Here is a 23,140-nt window from a genome sequence, read left to right as displayed (position 1 = left end):
TTACAGCTCATTACATTAGCTTTACACAAGCACAAAGCGAAATGCACTGCTACCTGGCAAAACTGATCAACACCTGAGAAACGGTAACTGATCAAAACCTGAGAAAAAACCTTGACCTAGTACAGGCTTGCAAATGGAAAGGGATTACACAGGAAAACCCGTCTCCTTGTAGAGGAAAACTCTGTAACCACTGCATGTAGCGGAACTTGAGTCAGAGCTGCACTTCCTGACAAAATGTGAAAAAATATAATACAATTACAGTAATTTCTTAACATTTCAAACCATTATTCAAGGTTTCAAAGACTTCTCTAATGAGATTGTGATGTTTCTATCCTTTTTAGGTAGGACAGAAGCACCTGTTTATTGAACACAGTCTATGTTTCAGACTGCCACAAAATGAGAGACAGTTTTGGAAAGACCACAAACCTGTTTTATGTCTTTGTAATTTAGTGTAATTATTATTACAGTATATGTTTGTCTTTGTTCTGAAGGCTGTTTTTCTAATCATTATTGTTGTTGCTTTAATTATGTTCTACTGTGAATTCATGTTCTCTAATATGCTTTGGCAACATTCACATAGTTACGTCATACCAATAAAGTCATTCAAATTGAATTGAGAAAAGCTAGCGACGACGATCGAAAAAGAGAGAGAGGTGCTGGCCATCTGGTCCTCCCTGGGAGCTGCGGAGCACTCACAGCAGGAGGTGATCCGTGCTCCACGCCCGACATCGTTAGCTTCTCCCCTCAGTGTCAAACACTGCCCCTCTGAAACTGCCTTTGGGCCCATCTGTGTCCGTGTGTGTTCTACCTGAATCTCCATTCCCTGCTCCAGCAGCCTCTTGGCCTGGTTCTCCACCTCCAGTCTGGCTCTGCTGATCAGAAGCAGGTCATTCTCAATCACGTCTATACCGGACAGATCCACCCCCTGAGACAGGTAGTCTAGATGAGGAGTGAGAGACAGAGAGAAAGAAAAACACAGAGAGAAGCAGAAAGAGAGTGTTAGACAGGGTGACGGGGGGGGGGGGGGGTGCAAGCACACCATGTGTAGTTGTACGTACACCTTTCAACATTTCCCAGAAATCAGCAAAAAAACACCACCTGACATTAGACAAGGTGACATTTTGCTTTTTGCTTGATTTATTTTTGACACTTTTTTGGCATGCCACCATTTACATAGAAAACACCACATGTCACTTAGCAGCATTAGTAATGAAAATATGTCAGCCAAAGTGATTCTGAGGTCACGGACAATGACAGAGAAAACAGCCCATTAAGAAGCACAGAGGTGGACCAGCAGCCAATGGGAAAGATCACAGCATGGCTTCTGAAAAACGTGTGAAAGTGACAGTCCTCACTACCGTGACCACGTGTCCGTTGTGTCAATGAGATGCTACGCCGACGAGTTCATCCAATTAAACACGTAACCCCTCGCAAACACTCATTAACACCTTTCTGCTCCCACACATGTAGAGGTATCCCCTCGCTAACACTCATTAACACCTTTCTGCTCCCACACATGTAGAGGTATCCCCTCGCTAACACTCATTAACACTATTCCGCACTCACTGATGCGCACGCGCACTCCTGTTAACAACAATACAACCAAACAGTTGTGTCTTTGAAATCCTGTCACACAAACAACTGGAAATCAACAAATCCTGCTCCACCAAACACATGATGCTAGTAGTTAGGATGGCATTCCTCAAAAAAATGTTATTCAACAATTTTTTCCCCACAATACATTGAGCTGGTTATATCGACACAACATTTAAATGCAATGCCGCATTTAAAATGCAATGCCGCTTATCTAACTTATATTCACCTTAAGTAATAATAAATAAAGAGAAAAACAAAAATACACAAAGTAAAATATCTTCATCTGCTGTACAAAACACTCTAGAAAGAGCCCTGCCAAACTTAAACAAAAAGGTTAATATGGTGCTCAACATGGGGACTCCCAAAACACTCCCTCCACAAGACTCCAGGAACATGATGAAAAAAAAGGGAACTCTGTCTCTGAAGTATTTTTCTATGAAATACTGTCATTTACAAAATCTTATTAAAAGATTTCATCAATTTCAGTAAAGGTCTGTAGACTTTCGATAACCATAGTGGATAGGCTTACGTTTCAGCACAGTTCATTTTCATGTGAGCCTTAACTACAGTAGCGATATTAATGTATATAAGGTATTTATAAATCAACTTATGTCAAGCCAATAAACTTCTCAGATTTACACCAAACATTTTCCTTTTCAGTAAATTAATCCTGAAAGTTTCTGGGTTAAGTAATGTTTTAGGACACAGAGGCTATTTGCTATTCTATGTCTGTTTGTCCAAAGATGAGGGACTGCAGTCAGCACTGCCATGCCCAGAAAAAGACAGGAGCCTATCAAATCTGAAGACAATCCACCTGCAATCATACTAAAAGAAAAACAAGACTTTGTTGATGAGCAGCACACCGCAGCCAAGTGGCCAACGTGTGTGTGTGTGTGTGTGAGAGTGTGTGCGTCCGCGATCCCAGGCACTGGAACGCATGTGGGGCAGGATCTGAGAAGGGAATGGTTTACATTTTGAAAAATGCTGATGGGAAAAACGCTCTATTTCCATCCGTCCAGACTTGGACAATAGCCAGTTAAAGGGCATCCAGAAAAGGCCCTCGGTGGGATCCTTGGCATTGGCATGTTGGACCTGGCTCTGTGGCCTCCAATGAACAGGGCAGCTGTTGACTTGGACGTATTGAAGGCAACTGGTTCCACATCAATCGAGCCATCCTCGTGGACTGCCATATTTATCTGCACCGAGCAGTCACCCCAACCTGGGAAACTGGAGGCAACGCGCCCAAAATAACTCCATATGTGACCTTGGAATAGCAATTTATCCATTACTGGGGGAGAAAGGGACTTCTGATAAGAAACACTAGCTGTGATTCAAAATGGCCGACGCTCTTTAGGATGGCGAATGGCTGACGGTGAAACGATTTCACACAAAACCTGGAATTCACTTCATGGCAGATAAGGAGGAGTAGGTGGCAAATTGAAGAGAGAGCAAAGCCTCCATTTGAATTTAGAAAGGAAAAATAGAGAGCGAGAATGAAAAAGAGAGAAAGTGAGAGCGAAGTGGGGTAGGTGGTGGTAGAGCAAAACAATTTCTTGTTGCCTTTCCAATTCAAGCAAAAAAATAAGCAACTCCCTAAATGATGTGCAATATGCCACAGCTACATGAGTTTATCAATAACAGCATGTGGAACTCATAACGTCATTAAAAAAAAAAACACAAGAAAAAAAAATATATACTGCAGGAAGAACAATGACTCCTCTTGTTTCATAGGTACGGGAGGAAAGGCTGCCGCTAATATCCATAGCAGTGACAGCTAATTCTGCACAGATAGCATGAAATTACACTTGATGGGCTTTATTTGAGGAGAAACTGTAACCATCTAGCACACCGTAGCATGAAAGTGAACATTTAGGCTGGCAAAACCTAAAGGTGCATTAGTCATTTAGAGAGTGAATGTGTAAAGCATCTGAAAACGTCTACTGAAGTGTTGGTGGCTGGGAAGATAAGGTTTAAAGAGCAGTAGCCTACAGAAAGTGAAAGAGAATTTAATAAATCTAGGTATGCTGTAATCTAGGTATCGTCAGAAAGTGCCAAACACTCATTACTGATTTCTTACAATAAGCTTCCTGACAGATCTGATTTGTTTTTATTTAACCTACATTTTTCAAGGATAGGCCCATGAGATTAAAAATACATTAAACAAAAAGATAAACTAAATATGGTACCATTTTACAGATGTTACAGTTAATAAGTATCTCATTCAAATGAAATGAAGTAATTAGGTTATAATCTTTAGATTGCATATGAAAAAAAGGCAAGGTGCAAAAACACTAGCCAGTCTAAAAACAGGTTGGCCTAAAAAATACCTCAAATTGCAGAGAAAAAAAAAGAAAATGGCACAACAACTTATCTGCGAAGGTGGATGGGGTGTTTTGGTTTCAGCATATACACTCACCTAAAGGAATATTAAGAACACCATACTAATACTGTGTTTGACCCCCTTTCGCATTCAGAACTGCCTTAATTCTACGTGGCATTGATTCAACAAGGTGCTGAAAGCATTCTTTAGAAATGTTGGCCCATATTGATAGGATAGCATCTTGCAGTTGACGTAGATTTGTGGGAAGCACATCCAGGACACGAAGCTCCCGTTCCACCACATCCCAAAGATGCTCTATTGGGTTGAGATCTGGTGACTGTGGGGGCCATTTCAGTACAGTGAACTCATTGTCATGTTCAAGAAAACAATTTGAAATGATTAGAGCTTTGTGACATGGTGCATTATCCTGCTGGAAGTAGCCATCAGAGGATGGGTACATGGTGGTCATAATGGGATGGACATGGTCAGAAACAATGCTCAGGTAGGCCATGGCATTTAAACGATGCCCAATTGGCACTAAGAGGCCTAAAGTGTGCCAAGAAAACATCCCCCATACCATTACACCACCACCACCAGCCTGCACAGTGGTAACAAGGCATTATGGATCCATGTTCTCATTCTGTTTACGCCAAATTCTGACTCTACCATCTGAATGTCTCAACAGAAATCGAGACTCATCAGACCATTCTTCAAGTCTTCAGCTGTCCAATTTTGGTGAGCTCGTGCAAATTGTAGCCCATCCATCCATCTTCTTCCGCTTATCCGGGGCCGGGTCGCGGGGGCAGCAGTATAAGCAGGGATGCCCAGACTTCCCTCTCCCCAGACACTTCCTCTAGCTCTTCCGGGGGGACACCGAGGCGTTCCCAGGCCAGCCGGGAGACATAGTCCCTCCAGCGTGTCCTAGGTCTTCCCCGGGGTCTCCTCCCGGTGGGATGGGACCAGAACACCTTCCCAGGAAGGCGTTCCGGAGGCATCCGAAAAAGATGCCCAAGCCACCTCAGCTGACCCCTCTCGATGTGGAGGAGCAGCGGCTCTACTCTGAGCTCCTCCCGGGTGACCGAGCTTCTCACCGTATCTCTAAGCTTCTTACAGTATCTCTAAGGGATCGCCCAGCCACCCTGCGGAGAAAGCTCATTTCGGCCGCCTGTATCCGGGATCTTGTCCTTTCGGTCATGACCCAAAGCTCATGACCATAGGTGAGAGTAGGAACGTAGATTGACCGGTAAATCGAGAGCTTCGCCTTGCGGCTCAGCTCTTTCTTCACCACGACAGACCGATACATCGACTGCATTACTGCAGAAGCTGCACCGATCCGTCTGTCAATCTCCCGTTCCATCCTTCCCTCACTCGTGAACAAGACCCCTAGATACTTAAACTCCTCCACTTGAGGCAGGCACTCTCCACCAACCTGAAGTGGGCAAGCCACCCTTTTCCGACTGAGGACCATGGCCTCGGATTTGGAGGTGCTGATTCTCATCCCCACCGCTTCACACTCGGCTGCAAACCGTCCCAGTGCATGCTGAAGGTCCTGGTTAGAAGGGGCCAACACGACAACATCATCTGCAAAGAGCAGAGACGAAATTGTGTGGTCCCCAAACCTGACACCCTCCGGCCCCTGGCTGCGCCTAGAAATTCTGTCTATAAAAGTTACGAACAGAACCGGTGACAAGGGGCAACCCTGTCGGAGTCCAACATGCACTAGGAACAAGTCTGACTTACTGCCGGCAATGCGGACCAAGCTCCTGCTTCGGTCGTACAGGGACCTGACAGCCCTTAGCAAAGGACCCAGGACCCCATATTCCCCAAGCACCCTCCACAAGATGCCGCGAGGGACACAGTCGAATGCCTTCTCCAAATCCACAAAACACATGTGGATTGGTTGGGCAAACTCCCATGAACCCTCCAACACCCCGTAGAGGGTATAGAGCTGGTCCAGTGTTCCATGGCCCAGACCACACTGTTCCTCCTGAATCCGAGGTTCTACTATCGGCCGTATTCTCCTCTCCAGAACCCTGGCATAGACTTTCCCGGGGAGGCTGAGAAGTGTGATCCCCCTATAGTTGGAACACACTCTCCGGTCCCCCTTCTTAAAAAGAGGGACCACCACCCCGGTCTGCCATCCCAGAGGCACTGTCCCCGACCGCCACGCGATGTTGCACAGGCGTGTCAACCAAGACAGCCCCACAACATCCAGAGACTTGAGGTACTCAGGGTGGATCTCGTCCACCCCCGTGCCTTGCCACCGAGGAGTTTCTTGACCACCTCAGTGACTTCAGCCCGGGTGATGGACGAGTCCACCTCTGAGCCCTCATCCTCTGCTTCCTCAATGGAAGAAGCGACAGCGGGATTGAGGAGATCCTCGAAGTACTCCTTCCACCGCCCGACGACATCCTCAGTTGAGGTCAACAGCTGCCCACCTCTACTGTAAACAGCGTTGGTAGGGCACTGTTTCCCTCTCCTGAGGCGCCGGATGGTTTGCCAGAATCTCTTCAAGGCCAGCCGATAGTCCTTCTCCATGGCCTCACCGAACTCCTCCCAGGCCCGAGTTTTTGCCTCCACAACCACCCGGGCTGCAGCCCGCTTGGCCTGTCGGTACCCGTCAGCTGCGTCAGGAGTCCCACAAGCCAACCAGGCCTGATAGGACTCCTTCTTCAGCTTGACGGCATCCCTTACTTCCGGTGTCCACCACCGGGTTCCGGGATTGCCGCCTCGACAGGCACCGGGGACCTTACGGCCACAGCTCCGAGCGGCCGCTTCGACAATGGCGGTGGAGAACATGGTCCACTCGGACTCAATATCTCCAGCCTCCCTCGGGATCCAGTCGAAGCTCTGCCGGAGGTGGGAGTTAAAGATCTCTCTGACAGGAGACTTACAGTACGCTTACAGTACAGTACGCTTGGGCCTGCCGAGTCTGTCCAGCTTCCTCCCCCGCCATCGGATCCAACTCACCACCAGGTGGTGATCAGTTGACAGCTCCGCCCCTCTCTTCACCCGAGTCCAAGACATACGGCCGCAGGTCAGATGAGACGACAACAAAGTCGATCATCGACATGCGGCCTAGGGTGTCCTGGTGCCACGTGCATTGATGGACACCCTTATGCTTGAACATGGCGTTCGTTATGGACAAACTGTGACTAGCTCAGAAGTCCAACAACTGAACACCACTCGGGTTCAGATCAGGGGGGCCGTTCCTCCCAATCACGCCCCTCCAGGTGTCACTGTCGTTGCCCACGTGGACGTTGAAGTCCCCCAGTAGAACGATAGAGACCCCAGTCGGAGCACTTTCCAGCACCCCTCCCAGAGACTCCAAGAAGGTCGGGTACTCTGCACTGCCGTTCGGCCCGTAGGCACAAACAACAGTGAGAGACCTATCCCCGACCGGTAGGCGCAGGGAAACGACCCTCTTGTTCACCGGGGTAAACGCCAACACATGGCGGCAGAGCTGGGGAGCTATAAGCAAACCCACACCAGCCCGCCGCCTCTCACCATGGGCAACTCCAGAGTGGTGAAGAGTCCATCCTCTCTCAAGGAGTGTGGTTCCAGAGCCCAAGCCGTGCGTAGAGGTGATCCCGACTACCTCTAATCGGAACCTCTCAACCTCACGCACTAACTCAGGCTCCTTCCCCGCCAGCGAGATGACATTCCACGTCCCTAGAGCCAGTTTCCGTGTCCAGAGATCGGGTTGTCTAGGCCCCTGCCTTCGACTGCCGCCCGATCCTCTTCGCACCGGCCCCTTATGGTCCCTCCCTGTAGCCTCTTTTTCCTATTTGTAGTGGAGATGAGTGGTACCCGGTGGGGTCTTCTGCTGTTGTAGCCCATCCGCCTCAAGGTTGTGCGTGTTGTGGCTTCACAAATGCATACCTCGGTTGTAACGAGTGGTTATTTCAGTCAAAGTTGCTCTTCTATCAGCTTGAATCAGTCGGCCCATTCTCCTCTGACCTCTAGCATCAACAAGGCATTTTCGCCTACAGGACTGCCGCATACTGGATGTTTTTCCCTTTTCAAACCATTCTTTGTAAACCCTAGAAATGGTTGTGCGCGAAAATCCCAGTAATTGAGCAGATTGTGAAATACTCAGACCAGCACGTCTGGCACCAACAACCATGCCACGCTCAAAATTGCTTAAATCACCTTTCTTTCCCATTCTGACATTCAGTTTGGAGTTCAGGAGATTGTCTTGACCAGGACCACACCCCTAAATGCATTGAAGCAACTGCCATGTGATTGGTTAAATAGATAATTGCATTCATGAGAAATTGAACAGGTGTTCCTTATAATCCTTTAGGTGAGTGTATGTCTGCCAGTGGAAATGTTTTTTACTTGCTGAAGCCAAGACTGAAGGCAACATATCTCTGAAACAAACAGAAACTGACAATAGTACAGGCCTGGCAGAGAATCAAAAGCGTAGAAAATTGTATGAATGTATGCTTATGTTTAGATTACAACAGAACATCAGTTTATCCGTACATAGGAAGTCACGTTCAGTCAAAGCGCATCAGTAATCAGCCAATGGCCATTCAGTACTGTGTTGTGTATTCTGGACTGTGATGTCTATAAAGTAGAGGACAATCGGAGGTTTCTTGAGATCGAGTTTGTAAGATCGAGTCTGTAAGATTATGAAAATTTGACAATCAAATGATGCAATAAATAACTGAATTACTCTCTCCCTTGACGACCGAGTTTGCAATCATTATTTCACCACTATACGAATGTCTGATTTCTAACAACAGTGTCTGGTGAATATTTCAGGCAATCATTAAATGGAAAGATTTGCAACAAAGTACAATATAGGATTACTGCAATATTGTAAATTTGTCCAATAACTTTTGATCCCCCAAAATTTGAGAGGGGCTATGCATAAAAAGGTCTATACACAAATCATTGTTTATGGATGTCAAACCCCTTGAATTCAAGTGGACAGTATTCAGCATGTGCTTACGTGGTTGTTTAATTTCAAGTGCCTTGTCCTGCAGTACAAAGCAAAAACGACACTTTTCCACGGCCTCCAAGGGGAACAATGTTGACATCCGCAAATTGCTTGAACATGAAATTCTCTGATAACAGCTCTGGTGCGCATGTCTGCAGTCCGCAGGCCAATTGAACACCTTCTCAGACTTGAGACATCTGTAGCATTGGGTCTGTTAAAAAAAATTAATTTGACTGTAGAACGGCCTTTTACCATCCCCAGCACCAGGTGCCAATAGGAAATGACAACACTGTTTTTTGCCTACATAGGCTACTTAGTCATGAAACATGTGGCCAACACTTTACCTGTTGGGTTTGTATTTTAATTTAGCTTGGAAGCACACACACATTAATAAACGCATTAAAAATATAAATACAAATCACAACTACATTGCTATTAGTGCAACTACACTGCCATTAAAGGTGTGCTGAGTACTCGGACAAAATTAGTATTTCTACAGATATGACCAACATACCGACACAGATACGGGATCATTATTTAATGGTATTTTCTGTGATCAGATAGTTACTGAAACTAGACATTGTCATGTCACTCACATGGTGTGGAAAGTTAAGCGTTCGATTGGATTATTCTCTAGTCGATAATAACAGTTGGGGGTGTATGTTGAGCCTGTTGCTATGATTGGATTCTCAGAGAAGCTCTGACTACATTCAGAAGTAATAACAGCTGCATTTGCTTTCACTCATTTGAATCACAGGGCACTAGTTAGAGTTAGGCTTTACATTTTATATTTGTCTTGCTTCAAGTTTTACATGGGAATTACACGGGAAGAGAAAATAAAATTCAACATACATTAACAGTTTGAGTAATAAATTAGAGATATTCTTGCTAAATGATTTTCTTCATGGAACCATTGGGTAGAAGCTGCTCTCTCTGGCCTCAATGCCCCAGACATGCACACCTAAATCATGTTGTTTCTAATCCCATAAATGTTTTCCTATCAACAGATTATAGAAATAAAATAACAAATGTAAAAGAAAATTCTGATTCAACAAATATTGTGGCATAGGCTAGGTATTACAAGAAAAAGGTTAAAACACCTACTGAGGTATTACAATAAGTAGCCAATATCCATGCATATGTCAATGTGTGTTTTAAAAATGAATGAGCTTTGACCATTTGAGATCTCAGGGGGAAAAAATAACGCGTCATTTAAAATGCGCTTCCACGTTTTCCTATCATGAATACACTGATGAGTCAAAACATTATGACCAGCTGCCTAATATGCTGCTGGTCCTTCACATGTTCCCAAAACAGGCATGGACGTGGATTAGGTAGGCATGGACATGGATGAGGTAGGTAGCACGTGTCAAACTGACGTGTACATGAATCCTCAGACCCAGGGTTTCCTAGCAGAACATTGCCTAGAGCATCACACTCCCTCCACTGGCATGTCGTCTTCCCACAGTGCGTCCTGGTGCCATAATTTCCCCAGGTAAATAGCACACGTACACAGCCCTCCACATGATATGAAAGAAAATGGGGAAGTGAAGTACATTTGAACTTGAGTCGAGTTCTGTCATTTCCATCCATATTTCCTAATTAGATAATGTGTACTAAAATGCATGGATATAAATATATATTGAACTACTCCATATTAACGTTTGAACATAATTCAGTTAAAAATTTACAGGGATGATTCATTTTAACTACAGATGTCGCTCATCTAATTACAGCATTTCCTTAGCGCGGGAAGATCAGATAGATTGCATCGGCATGCGGTTGCGTTGCACTAGTCCAAAGCATGGGGCAGCTAGAAGGCTGAAAATGCTATTATTTCTCAACAAAAAAAAATCTGAACGATAGTTGCACACTGTGTTTACAATGTTCCCAAAACTACAGCTCCTAACACAACAGGTTTAATTTAAAAGTGAAATGTTTCCAGGTGCATCATCATCACTGCTATAATTACTGTGTGTTTTTATAAAAAACATGAATAGTGACACTAAATAAATACTGTTTAGTGACAAATACGAACATGATTATAGCAAAGATGGCACACCAGTAAAAGAAACTGGTTATTTTCATGAAAACTTGTAGTCCGTTTAACAAACGAAATGTCCAACAACTAATCGATAAACATTGTCCATAATCAAAATTGTTGGCAACGAATGTCATTATCGATTACTTGGTTCTAAAAGAGACGTAGCAAAAAATATATATTTTGAAAGATAGTGGAGGCTGAGATTGCGGATGCTACATCGAAGTCGCGTTACAAAAAACAGTGTTGCCAGATAGCGCAAGAGAAACCATCAACCAGGACTGTCAAAAGGATCCCAAAAAAGCAACTCTGTTTTAAGCACACACTTAAGTAAGTGTGATATTTAGGGATGAGAGGGAGAGATGGTTGCTCTAATTGGGCCGAGTACCTAACCTTTGAAGTTATGTTAAAAATCTTCCAATTTAGCAAACATACAAAAACTATTCTCTTACAGGTGGTATTACATTTTACGCAAACTTTTCTTTCAGTAGCCTACAACATAATTACTATATTAAATGACAGTAACCCTCATGACACGGGAGAATGACAGAACCTTGATGACAGAACATGAAGAGGGCTCTGCACGTTATGATTATATAATGCAATGATTATTGTATTCATGGAGTTACGGTTTTAATTGAGAAATAGTTACTCTTGAATGCATGGCTAACGTTAACGTCAAGTTTACTTGAGCACGTTGAGTGTGTGTGTGTAGTTGGGCATCTCCGGATAGCTAAGCATTCACCACGTTAGTGATTCATTAACCTTTTACTGTCATATTTGGTGAGTTTGACATTTCTCCACAATGGAAACGTTGAGGTATTTAAATGTATTAAAACGTACATTAACATTTACAATCTCAGTAAACATTTCTCAACTAGATTCATGAGGTAGTACCCTGGAATACTTCTCCAACATTTTCAACAGACTTGAAAATGATAATGATAACACTTTGATAATGAAAAAGATTGATTTAGTGGTAGTTCAAAGCCAAACATCCGCCCTGGGCGCCTATTGGTTTTAAACTAAATGAAAGGGGAGCCCAACAGGAGGTGAATTTCCAGGTTTTCACAAATCTGAAGAACTATCTCCAGATCCATCACGTGTATTTTTAGGCCTACAATATTATTAGGTTTGCACTATAATAGCGGCATTAAATGTACAATATAAACAATTAAATCGTTAATCGCAATTATTTGTACAACAATGAATCGTCAACTAAAATATCCTAATCATGATAGCCCTATATACAGTATGTGGTATTAAGACTACTGACTTATTGCAAGAGAACAATGACAATTGTACAAAGGAGCGAGAGTGGAGTGCAGCACAAAACGACTACCTGAGTACACACTTATTTTCACTCTTGTCTTTCATGATTAAAAATGTAATCCATGGAGCTATTGGCCTAACTGAATTAAGTTTTGAAACTACTTTTTTGCCTAATTTTAATAATGACAAAATTGCCACAACAGTCAAAGACAGATTCCTTGCTAAAAGAAACATGAAATCAACCATAGGCTTTAGTAAATAAAGTTGCAATAAATATTACTGTGTTAAATTTGAAAAGGTTATAATTTTTTTTTATGTTGTTGAACAGTTTATTTATGCCCTAGAAATGTGCTAGGTGCATATGATCCAGCTTTCTGCCAGTGATACTTTTTGGGCTTTCTCACAAACCACTTCATGTACAAGCTATGAAAAAAAACAATATCTTACAATAACGTTTATGCTATAGCTATGTGTGCATTCTTTAAAAAGCTTGAATATAAACAAATAACATAACCAAAAAAAATTGTAAGTACAAATGATTATATTCTTCTTTAATTTTTATAACATTTGAAAACAAATTTGTAATTTTCCGTGCAACTGGCTCTGTTCAAGTCTACAGGCTCACCTTTATCATTTGGCTTGAAACAGGCAATGAAGATATTTTTTCTCATTCTCTCTCTCCATGATTAAGCTTGAAGCAGTATATTAAAACAGTGAGTGAAACTTAGTAAACTTAAAGTAGCCTAAAGGGAAAACAAATGTCCCAGTTAACATATGAATTAACAAAATAATTCATAAGGCTGCTTAATAGATTTTTTAAAAGAAAGCCTGTATAATTTATGATTGGTTATTTTGATGTATGGACCACAAGAGAATGCATTGCCCTGTCGAAACAATCATTATTAGTACAAGGCAGGAAAATTAACCCAGACAATAAAATACTTCTCCTATATAATTATTTAATCGAAATTTGTTTTATAGAAATAGTAGGCTATATAATTTCAGATTAAAGAAACACTACCATTCAAAAGTTTGGGGTCACTTAGGAATGTCCTTGTTTTTCAAAGAAAAGCAATTATTTTGTCCATTGAAATAACATCAAATAATTTGCAATTATGTTAACACAGCTCAAAAATGTTGTGCTCATTAACAGAGCAATAAAATAAAACTGGCCTTCTACAGACTGAGTATCGAGAGCATCAGCAACTGAAAACTCATCAGTCTTATTCTTATTCTGCGAAATTAAGGCTATTCCACACAACAAACTGCCAGGAAACTGAAGACCTTGTACAACGATGGGTACTACTCCCTTCACTGAACAGCGAAAACTGTCTCTAACAAAAATATAAAGAGGAGTGGGAGGCCCCGATGCACAACTGAACAAGAGGACAAATACATAAGTGTTTAGTTTGAGAAACAGACACCTCACAAGTCCTCAACAAGCAGCTTCATTAAATAGTACCTGCAAAACCCCAGTGTCAATGAGTGTGCAGAGGCGACTCCGGGTTGCCGGCATCAAGGCAGAGTTGCAAAGAGAAAGCCACATCTCAGACTGGCAGATGAAAAGAAAAGATTAAGATGGGCAAAAGAACACACACTGGACAGAGGAAGATCGTGAAAAAAGGTCAGCATTGCACTCCAATGTAAGTGACCCCAACGTTTTGAATGGTAATGTACAACATACTGTTTGCAGCTTTTAAAAGGCAAATAATGTGCGTAAATAATACATTGTGTTACACCCACCAATAGACTCGGCAAAAGAAAGCTGGCTGAGCTGGAACGCTAGCGCGTCCCCATAGCAAGTGAATTGAAACGAACCTTCCTTCAGCCTCTTCAACCTGAATGAAGCTTAAAATTCCATAGCCTCAAAAAAGCACCAAAACGGTCTCCTCGTTTATTTTACTACTGTAACCTCATTTCACAACGAAACTGAAAAATAACAACTGGCATAGGAAGTAAACATCAGGTCCTATATGGTATTAATTGCGCTTAAAGAGAATCGCCTTTTCTGACTATTTCTAGTCTAGCGTTTGAAGTCATTGAATGGCGCAAGCCATATTTTATTAAAAAGAGGACATTCTCCTGATTAAAATGATGCCCCACTTGTACCTTGAAACTTAAATGAGTCACATACATTATATTTCTTTTTTTTCCGTACAACAACATCACTCATCTTTTGTGAGTTTAGGTGTTTACTAATGCGGAAGAGTATTAGTAAGTAAACCGGAAACTGCAATGCAGACTCCTAGACAAAAGCGTAAGTTCCTCACTACGCTGGTGCACAGTCTATTTACCCCTCCACGCATGTGATACCTCTATGGATAAACATAAATAAATAACGATGACATCATCTAGTATGGACATTGTTTGTCCATTTTCGCTAGTTTCGAAAATGTGGAAATTCCATATCAGAGTGAACCTTGTGAACCTGTTGGTCATAAGCCAGGCGGCCTGGGGTGAGGTCACAAAGAGGATCCCTCATCCCAGAGAGTGCGGAAGGTCATCCTGAGCGTTAACAGTGTCACGACCTTGGTTAAGTATAATGACTCCAAATGCTGTTGGGCTGCGAGTGAATAGGACAGCGAGTGTGTGATCTGAAATGAATTCAGTTACAGGTGAAACACTACAGGCTAGCTACCTCCCCTTTCCAGAGTCACTGACTCCCTTCTTCCACCTTTCCATCTTTCCTCCTGAGCCATGACAGGCTGTTTCTGCCCCATTAGCTCTGGCCATGGCAAGGAACTGGACACACACACACGGACACGCATACACACAGAGTGTCATTGGAGCAGGATAAAGACATTAGTAGTGACAGGAACTGTCACCTCCACCCTCCTTTCCCTGTGTTTCTCTCCCTCCCTCCCCAATACACACATACACTACAGAAATGGGAAAAAGGTAGAGACACTCAAGTACACTATAGCCAGTAGGTACGTCGGAGGACATGCTTGGATAAAGGGTTGCAATGTTAATGCCAGCATCAAACATTTATGGGCATTCTCTCCCCCGGGAACAAATGTCAAGAAATGTATGTAATGTAATGTATGACCAGAGAAGTCAGATAGTTGGCATGTGTGTTTGTGCAAGCATGTATGTTTTTATTGTGGCGCCTACACTTCCTAGGAATGAAAATGACTCCCTCTTAAGCAAAGCACAGCAAACAAAATTGTGTCTATTGAAAACCACTGTCGCAAATCTGACAAACATTACGACCAGCAATCATCAGTGGATTGAATGTAATTAGGTCGGTCCTACTGGACAGGGGTTTTAACAGCAACACTTGATGATTAGCCAAAAGGTCTTCCAGGGTTCAGAAACATCCAACATAGGTTGCTTATGTTTCTCCTGTTCCACAGATACACCCGCATGCACACGCTACTCCTACAACACCACTAAGGACACAGAGTTGTCAGGGGGTCAGAAATGTTTCAGGGTGACTCTGGTGCAAAGAGAGTGTGCCTTGCTCAAGAGCAGATTGTCTGACCACCATTGGATCGGCTCTGGGATTAGAACCAGCAGCCTTTTGGATACTGGCCGATATCTGTAACCGACAGGATAAATGCCGCTCTCAAGTTTTTATTACCATCGCCATGGTTACCGAGCCACATACTAAAGACAGCTCAACACACAGGCGGGCATAGTGACTGAGAGAGGGGGAGAGAAAGAGAGGGGGAGAGCAGACCTGGAGAAAGTGGAAGAGAGCAACAGACAATTTTACTTTTAAAAGTGACCTTTGAAGAGGTCTTCTATCAATCTTATAAAACCAGCACCTTGTAAAACACCCTTGGTAGAAAACACTTTGTGCTGTGAGAGCAAGGATGAGTGAAACACCTTCTTATCCATTTTTCTATTCCCTGCCAAACTATGACATCATTATCCTCTGCCTAACATTGACATCCAAATTCTAGGGTGGAGAACGGGGCCAATATGTGGAATGTAAATCCTACGGACAGCGGGATGGGTTTGTGGGAATAATTGCCAATACTGAATAACAAATGCTCACAAAACAAAAGCTAACAAAAGCTGTCTTAAGGGGTACCATTTTCACCGGCAAACCAATTATTGCCAAACAATATATTCGGATTGGTTCAAAGGATCACTTAAGCCACACAACCCAATCTGATTTTCAGTTTTAAATAAGTCTACTGACCAATCCTGAATCTAAAAACGATCTGATATCAGAAGAGCTAACGCGATTGGCCAAGAGACGCATTGTCTGAAGAAATATCAGAATTGGGCTGCCTGTGTTAACGCAGCATTTGTGGCAGTAGATCCCAATTAGACTGCCTATGAAACTGTATATCAGATACAAAAGAGGAAGTAGTTCACTGAACTAGAACGCTCAAAGCTAAAAAAAGGATGGAATGAGGGACCTGTTACATGAGACTAATCGGACGGAAAAAGTAAGAGCTATGTAGTGAGAGAGGAAAATACAAAGAGGGGGTAGTGGAGAGAGAGAAAAGTCAAGAAAGAAAATTAAGAGGTAAATACAATTTGTAAAGCGCTTCCTTTACTCTAGAGGCTACATGGGATGAATAAGAAAGAAACAGGGACCGAGAGGGAGAGAAAGAGAGAGAATGAGAGAGAGAGATAGAGATAGAGAGAGATAGAAAAGAGAACGGCTGCCAAAGAATGAGAGGGATGAAGGAAGTGGAGAGATGAGTAGGAAAGGCTATTAGCACTCAGCGACGGAGCGAGTGGGAGAGGAAGAGCGAAAGAGGGAGGGGGAGAGCGCAACAACAGAGTGCACAGTGACGGGGAGACCAATTGTCAGCGATCTCTACTCCGGCCTGGATCCGTACATACTTCTCACCCGGACTAGACCTGGAGATACTCAAGGACCCTGAGGACGTTGTCACTGCATTACCTTGACCTTCAGTCCACAGCCTCTTTTTCTCTCGCCCTTTTCTGTTCCTCTTCGCTCACCTGGGAATGTGTTCTACCTGACCATCTCTGACAGTGCTGTGAGGGTCGAAAGACGGGCACACCACCACCTCAGAGGAAAAGGTAAATGTCTACGTAGCACTACATGGATTTCTCTATTCTTTGTGACAATAGCTTGTTTAGTGATACATGCCCATCTGGAACACTAAAGCAAACAAATGCATTTCAGATGTGAATTGCAATGACAAAATCTGCCATGGCAAAAATCTTAGTTTTTTGGGCAAAAGCACGTTTGGTACTTTAGCTCAACATTGTTCATGTCAGGAATGGCTGTCAAAACGCCACCTTGATGCATTTCCAGAGGGAAAAGAAATGTCAAAATAAAACAGAAGCAAAAGAACCTGCCGACTTCGCAGCCTCCCTTTTATACCGACAGACAAAGATTCACCAGCGTTATGAAGCTGTTCACTCGACGCATCAGTTGTACTATGGCGTACAACTAAGTCTGTCTGTCTGCACATGAAGCCATGCCAGCCTCCAGTCAAACAATTGAGAACTACTAGACTGATGCAGCACCCAGCGTCACCAGAATGGCTTCAAATTTGGCTCCCTTTCATCCACATTTACTTGATCAATGCTCTGCTAATGTTAAGCATCTCTTTTCAGCACGGCACTGCTCAAGCGGAGCGCACAGGCTTTTGTGCAAACACTGCACGCTGCTTTTATAAAAGCCTGAGACTGCCACTCATCTTGCGCACACCAGGCGCACAAATGCACGCCGTTTCCAAGGCAAGCAAGGTGTCTGTGAGCCATCAAGCGTGTAAGTGAAGAACTAAAAGCCAGTTAACCTTGTATGTGGTGGCACTGTGTGAAATTGCACAAATCGAAAACCGAGAAATCACACGTCATACGGATACGCTGTCATATGTTCGGTGCAATGGCAATTCTAACTCATACGGTCTTTGTCATATAAGCTCCTCTATTCTTTTTTAGCATTACCAATCGCTGCTTTGATGAGCCTCTGCTCAGAAACAGAGAGGGGGAGGGAAGAGAGGAGAAAAATAGAGGGGGAGAGAGAGAGAGAGAGAGAGAGAGCATAGATTAACACAATGGACCTGTTCATAGGCTAGGTTTGTCCAACAGAGACAAAAGCTAAAGGGCTAGTAATAGGGAAATAAGAACTGAAAAGCAAAACATTAACTAGGAATCAATGGAGAACTTTTTAGATATAGAGATATACATTTTGTTTGAGGGGGGGGGGGGCTAATACAAACATTTAGAGGTCAGAGGCTAGCAAAACAAACAGGCAATGACAAGACAACCAACTGATCAGTAGGTAGATAATAGGTACAGTGAAGCAATTACTAATACGGCCCATCAGATAGTCTGGATAATGAAGCTTCGGATCTGATGTGTCATTACACACTTTCCTCCCATTCATTTTCCTGCTTTCATTAACGTCTCTTCCTCGTTCCGTATCTTTGTTTTCCAGGGCGAAGATTGAAGGAGGAAAAATAAACAAAAAAGATGATGTCGTCACCTGATTTGTCCCTCTCTTCTACTCTGTGTGAGAGAGAGAGAAAGCACGATATAGCCCATGGCCGAGTGTTATAAAGGAGCTAATGACCTTCCTCCAGCCGGGTCTTCCATTCACGTACCAGGAGACGAAGCACTGATCCAGCCTTACTCCACTGGAATTACAGGGTCTGAGGGGACTGAAAGGCCACAGAGCTTTCCTCTGCTCTCTGGAAACTGATGGAGGGGTGTTTCTAAAGGGTGGTGAAGCAGGGAGTACCAACTGAAGGAGAGGAGACGTGCGTATTAGCCAGGCACTTCTCTGACTCCGCTGCGATCCGAGAACATTCGAACAATCAAAGAACAAAAGAACAAACAGAGGAGCCCCTAAAAGGAACCATTCTTCCATCGAACCACGCGGATGGATGTTACAATGCACATTCTCTCCCTGTCCACCGAGGAGGATGAGTGTATGTTTACTGAAGCCTCAGTGCTTTTCCCCCAGCCGGAATACAGTGCTTTCATTTTTTAACTGGATGTAAGATAGCATGGACCAGTCCTCTGTTATTCATCAGTCTAATTTGCAGCCTCTGAGCGAGTTAAACTGGAAATTATTTTGAGTGGATTGTTTTCTCTGTCATGGTGAAGCTGCATTTTTATCTGTGGCCATAGAAAAGGAATCATCCCGCACCCACAACGAAAAAAATACAGTCAACTGTTGCGTTAACTTAACTCATCGGCATTGTAACCTCAATATCCCGACTGCACCAATCAGATTAAAAGGTGGCGTGCCAAGCCAAGATTACTACGAAATCATCATCATCACTTGGCTGCTACATATCTACAACATAGCGATGATTGGCTCTCATGATTTCCTATGGGGGCCTCAGCAAGTCATCTCTGGCTTGTTCATGGACTCCTGAGGGGAGACAGCACACAAGGGAGGGGTGAGTACACTGTGTCAGCAATAGAAATGCCTGTTGATCTACACCAGGACAGTTGTCAACACAAAGTAAAATATTAATCTGGACAGTTTCTCTGCACATGATAAGCCTCTGGCCAAATGACACAGAATCTTAGCTATGTCATATCTGTTTCCAAAGGCAAAGCAAGGACACTCGTTATCAAATATCTAATACACTGGATAACAAAGCAACAATGAACAGTAGTCTATACCTAATGTGACATCCAAACACTTGTGACCAAATTCTAGTCAGAAAAAAATATGAAAAGGTCTTGGCAATGACCCGATGAAAGGAGAGAACATAACTTGACAAGATCAGTAAGGTCTGGATAAACATGAGAAAGCTCCGAACTTGAAAGGTTCCCGTCAGCCACATCTCACACCTTAAATGAAAGTCTCAGTCACTCAGACAGAGACAGATGAACTATATTAATAGTGACTATAAATAGTCGCTTTTAATATAGTCAACTCTGTTGTTGCTTGCTCTTTGGGGTTTCAGGCTGGGTTCCTGAAAAAGCACTTTCTGACAACTGCTGATGTAAAAAAGGCTTTATAAGAATACATTTGAGTGATTGATTGTCTTCCTCAGCAGATGTCAACCGGACATGCAAGTGGCAAAACAACGTCTCTCCTCCACATACATAAATTATTGCAATAAACCCTTGTTTTCATCCTCACTCTGTTTGGCTAGGATAATGCATACTCCTCCTGTGCTGATCTCAGAAGCCACCATGAGCAACTTGACTGTCCTCGACACCTCTGAGCCAGCTGACCTTGACATGACCCTGTCTGCCGCTCCCTACCCTGTCAGCTTCCAGGTAGCCACCCAATCTTTTATACATGTAAATGACCCCCGACACCTCAAGAGCATGAACTGTCAGTTGAGTTTTAATTCAATGGCGGCTGTCGCGACCAAAGCAGCTATGAAACCACGTACCAAAACAAAAAGGCGATATGACGATTAAAAGCACATATTGTGACGCGAGCAGCCATGATAATACTGTTATTTTGATGCTCTCATTTTATCGTAATGCTAAATGCTATTATCATCCGGGCCTCCAGGTGTCGCTGACGGGTTTCCTGCTGCTGGAGATTGTTCTGGGCCTGAGCAGCAATCTGACTGTGCTGGTCTTGTACTGCATTAAGCAGAACCTCATCACCTCCGTTTCCAACATCATCACCATGAATCTGCATGTTCTAGACGTACTGGTGAGTGTCTGCTGAAAATACAAAACTTCAGGCACTTATATGGAACACAAAATGACATCATATAGGGACGATTCCAGTAAGTGTCTAGGAACAGAAGATTAGTCAGTGTGACAAATCTTAAGATTAGTCTGAAAGTGGGTCACCGTATCTGCACCAGCAGAGTACACATTTAATTTATCGTAATCCAAATTTATCTGGTTCCAGGTGTGTGTGTCCTGTATCCCTCTGACTGCTGTGGTAATTCTTCTCCCCCTGGAGGCTGATACAGCCCTGGTCTGCTGCTTCCACGAGGCCTGTGTCTCCTTTGCCAGTGTAGCCACGGCCTCCAACGTGCTGGCTATTACAGTCGACCGCTACGACATATCCGTGCGCCCAGCCAACCGCGTGCTCACTATGGGCCGCGCCGTGGCTCTGCTGGGCTCCATTTGGGCTCTGTCCTTCTTCAGTTTCCTTGTCCCCTTCATTGAGGTGGGCTTCTTCAGCCATTTTGGCTCAGACTTTGTCAACCAGACGGCTGTAGCCTCCGTGGTCCATGCTAACGAGTACTACACAGAGCTGGGGCTGTACTACCACCTCTTGGCTCAGATCCCCATCTTCTTCTTTACGGCCGTAGTCATGTTGGTGACATACTACAAGATACTGCAGGCACTGAACATCCGCATCGGGACACGCTTCCAACACAACCAGCCCAAGAAGAAGCCCCGCAAAAAGGCAGTCTCCTTAACAGCTGCAACGCAGGCAGAGTCTACCGATGCGTCCCAGAGCAGCGGGGCAGTCCGTGGGGGTGGAAACCCGCCAGCCGTCCTGTCCATGCGGACCTCCGTTTCGGTCCTCATGGCTCTACGCAGGGCTGTGAAACGGCACCGGGAGCGGCGGGAGAGGCAGAAACGGGTCTTCAGGATGTCCCTACTCATCATCTCTACATTCCTGCTCTGCTGGACACCCATCACCGTCCTTAACACGATTATCCTCAGCACGGGGCCCTCAGACTTCACGGTCAAGCTTCGGTTGGGCTTCCTGGTCATGGCTTATGGGACGACCATCTTCCATCCACTGCTCTACGCATTCACCAGGCAGAAGTTCCAGAAGGTGCTGAAGAGCAAGATGAAGAAAAGGGTGGTGTCCGTTGTGGAGGCTGAGCCGGTGCCAAACAATGTGGTCATCCACAACTCCTGGATCGACCCCAAAAGGAACAATAGGAAAGTCACTTTTGAGGAGACCGAGGTCAGGCAGAAGTGTCTGCCTTCAGAGGAACCTGAATAGAACGGCATTGACTGCTTTCTGAAGATGTGGGTGGCTTTGAATGAAGTTGTCACGCCAAACGGTGCACCATAAATATTAACACGTCTTGAGGGCATTTGTTTATACAAAAGACACACCTCTCAATAGGAGGTGACAGAGTTGGGCAACGTGGAATAAGCTATGGACTCAGATGATGATTGATCTAACCTTTTAGGTAATAACTGGGGTTGGAAACAAGTGAAAGCAGAATAAGAACATTCCTGAGAAATCGTAGAAAACCATGGATTTCAGCACGGCTGGAGGGAGATGGAAAACAGGGTTCTGGGCAAAGGCCAAGACAGAAAATCTTCTATTTAGAGGATGTGCAATAACAGTGTGGAATATGAGGACATAAAATAAGATTACGTTGAGCTATGGACACAAACAGGGTGACGAAACAAGATCAGAAATCTATTATCAGAAACCCATTAAAGAAGGGAAACCACTGTAATGTAAATGAATGTGTTGCTTGTGTAGTTCCCCAGAAGGGGCTAACTTATTACTATTTATTGTGAAGAGCTTGATGTGGTGTTGAGGACAATTACAACAGTAGGCCATCTACTGCATGGTATAGTTGTAGAAAGTTCTAATTATATTGTGTATAGTCATGTACAGTATATAGACAACATATTGTAAATATTATTATGCACTACGTATTTGTCCTTTTTATAATAAATAGTGTGAAGAAAAAAAGTTGATGGGTATTCTATCTGGTATTCTAGTTAGAGATCCTGCTTTCAAATATTCCCTCTCTTCGGTCGCCTTTTTCAAACTCTGCCACTTAAGCACAGAGGACATCAAGTCAGTGTAGCGGCAAACAGTATTTACGGATGAAGTCTCGCTTCCCCTCTTGTCCTCCTAGAGCCTCTTTCCATCTGCCTGTTCTGTGTTTGATTTACTGAGAGATGGAAGGGCAGAAGCGGAGACAAGCAGTTCTTTACAACATAATCAGGAGGAGCGAAAGCCTGCAACCAGATAAAATAACTAATCACAGCATTACAAAGACGGGCCCTTTTTTTTTTCAACGCATAATTGGTGCGTAATCACCTGTGTAAGATGACATGACCCCACCTTCTCTCCCCGTTGTAACAACTGTCATCTAGCAATCTG

General features: G+C 43.7%; 2 protein-coding genes across 4 annotated transcripts in view; one reads left to right on the top strand and one right to left on the bottom strand.

Moving 5' to 3' along the window:
- The window catches only part of cog5 (component of oligomeric golgi complex 5), an 89,396-nt gene that overhangs the window by 48,399 nt on the left and 17,857 nt on the right, over positions 1-23,140 (bottom strand). For both annotated transcript variants that reach the window (XM_034290020.1, XM_034290019.1), the window contains exon 7: positions 809-939. In XM_034290020.1, the coding sequence (XP_034145911.1) occupies positions 809-939 (131 nt within the window). The remainder of the gene's footprint in view (positions 1-808; positions 940-23,140) is intronic.
- Positions 16,395-22,721, top strand: gpr22a (G protein-coupled receptor 22a). Of its 2 annotated transcripts, XM_010899645.4 has the most exons (6): positions 16,395-17,184; positions 17,728-17,881; positions 18,554-19,523; positions 20,232-20,358; positions 20,603-20,749; positions 20,954-22,721. In XM_010899645.4, exons 3-6 carry the CDS (start codon positions 19,444-19,446, stop codon positions 22,010-22,012), a joined length of 1,413 nt encoding a protein of 470 aa, XP_010897947.1. In that variant the 5' UTR covers positions 16,395-17,184; positions 17,728-17,881; positions 18,554-19,443; the 3' UTR covers positions 22,013-22,721. The 2 variants fall into 2 exon arrangements, with proteins under 2 accessions (XP_010897947.1, XP_010897946.1); XM_010899644.4 differs by lacking the exon at positions 17,728-17,881.

This window comes from Esox lucius, chromosome 23, assembly GCF_011004845.1.
Source record: "Esox lucius isolate fEsoLuc1 chromosome 23, fEsoLuc1.pri, whole genome shotgun sequence".
Taxonomy (NCBI): Eukaryota; Metazoa; Chordata; class Actinopteri; order Esociformes; family Esocidae; genus Esox; species Esox lucius.
The sequence above is the reverse complement of the archived record's forward strand: the minus strand, read 5'-3'. Positions and strand labels throughout refer to the sequence as shown.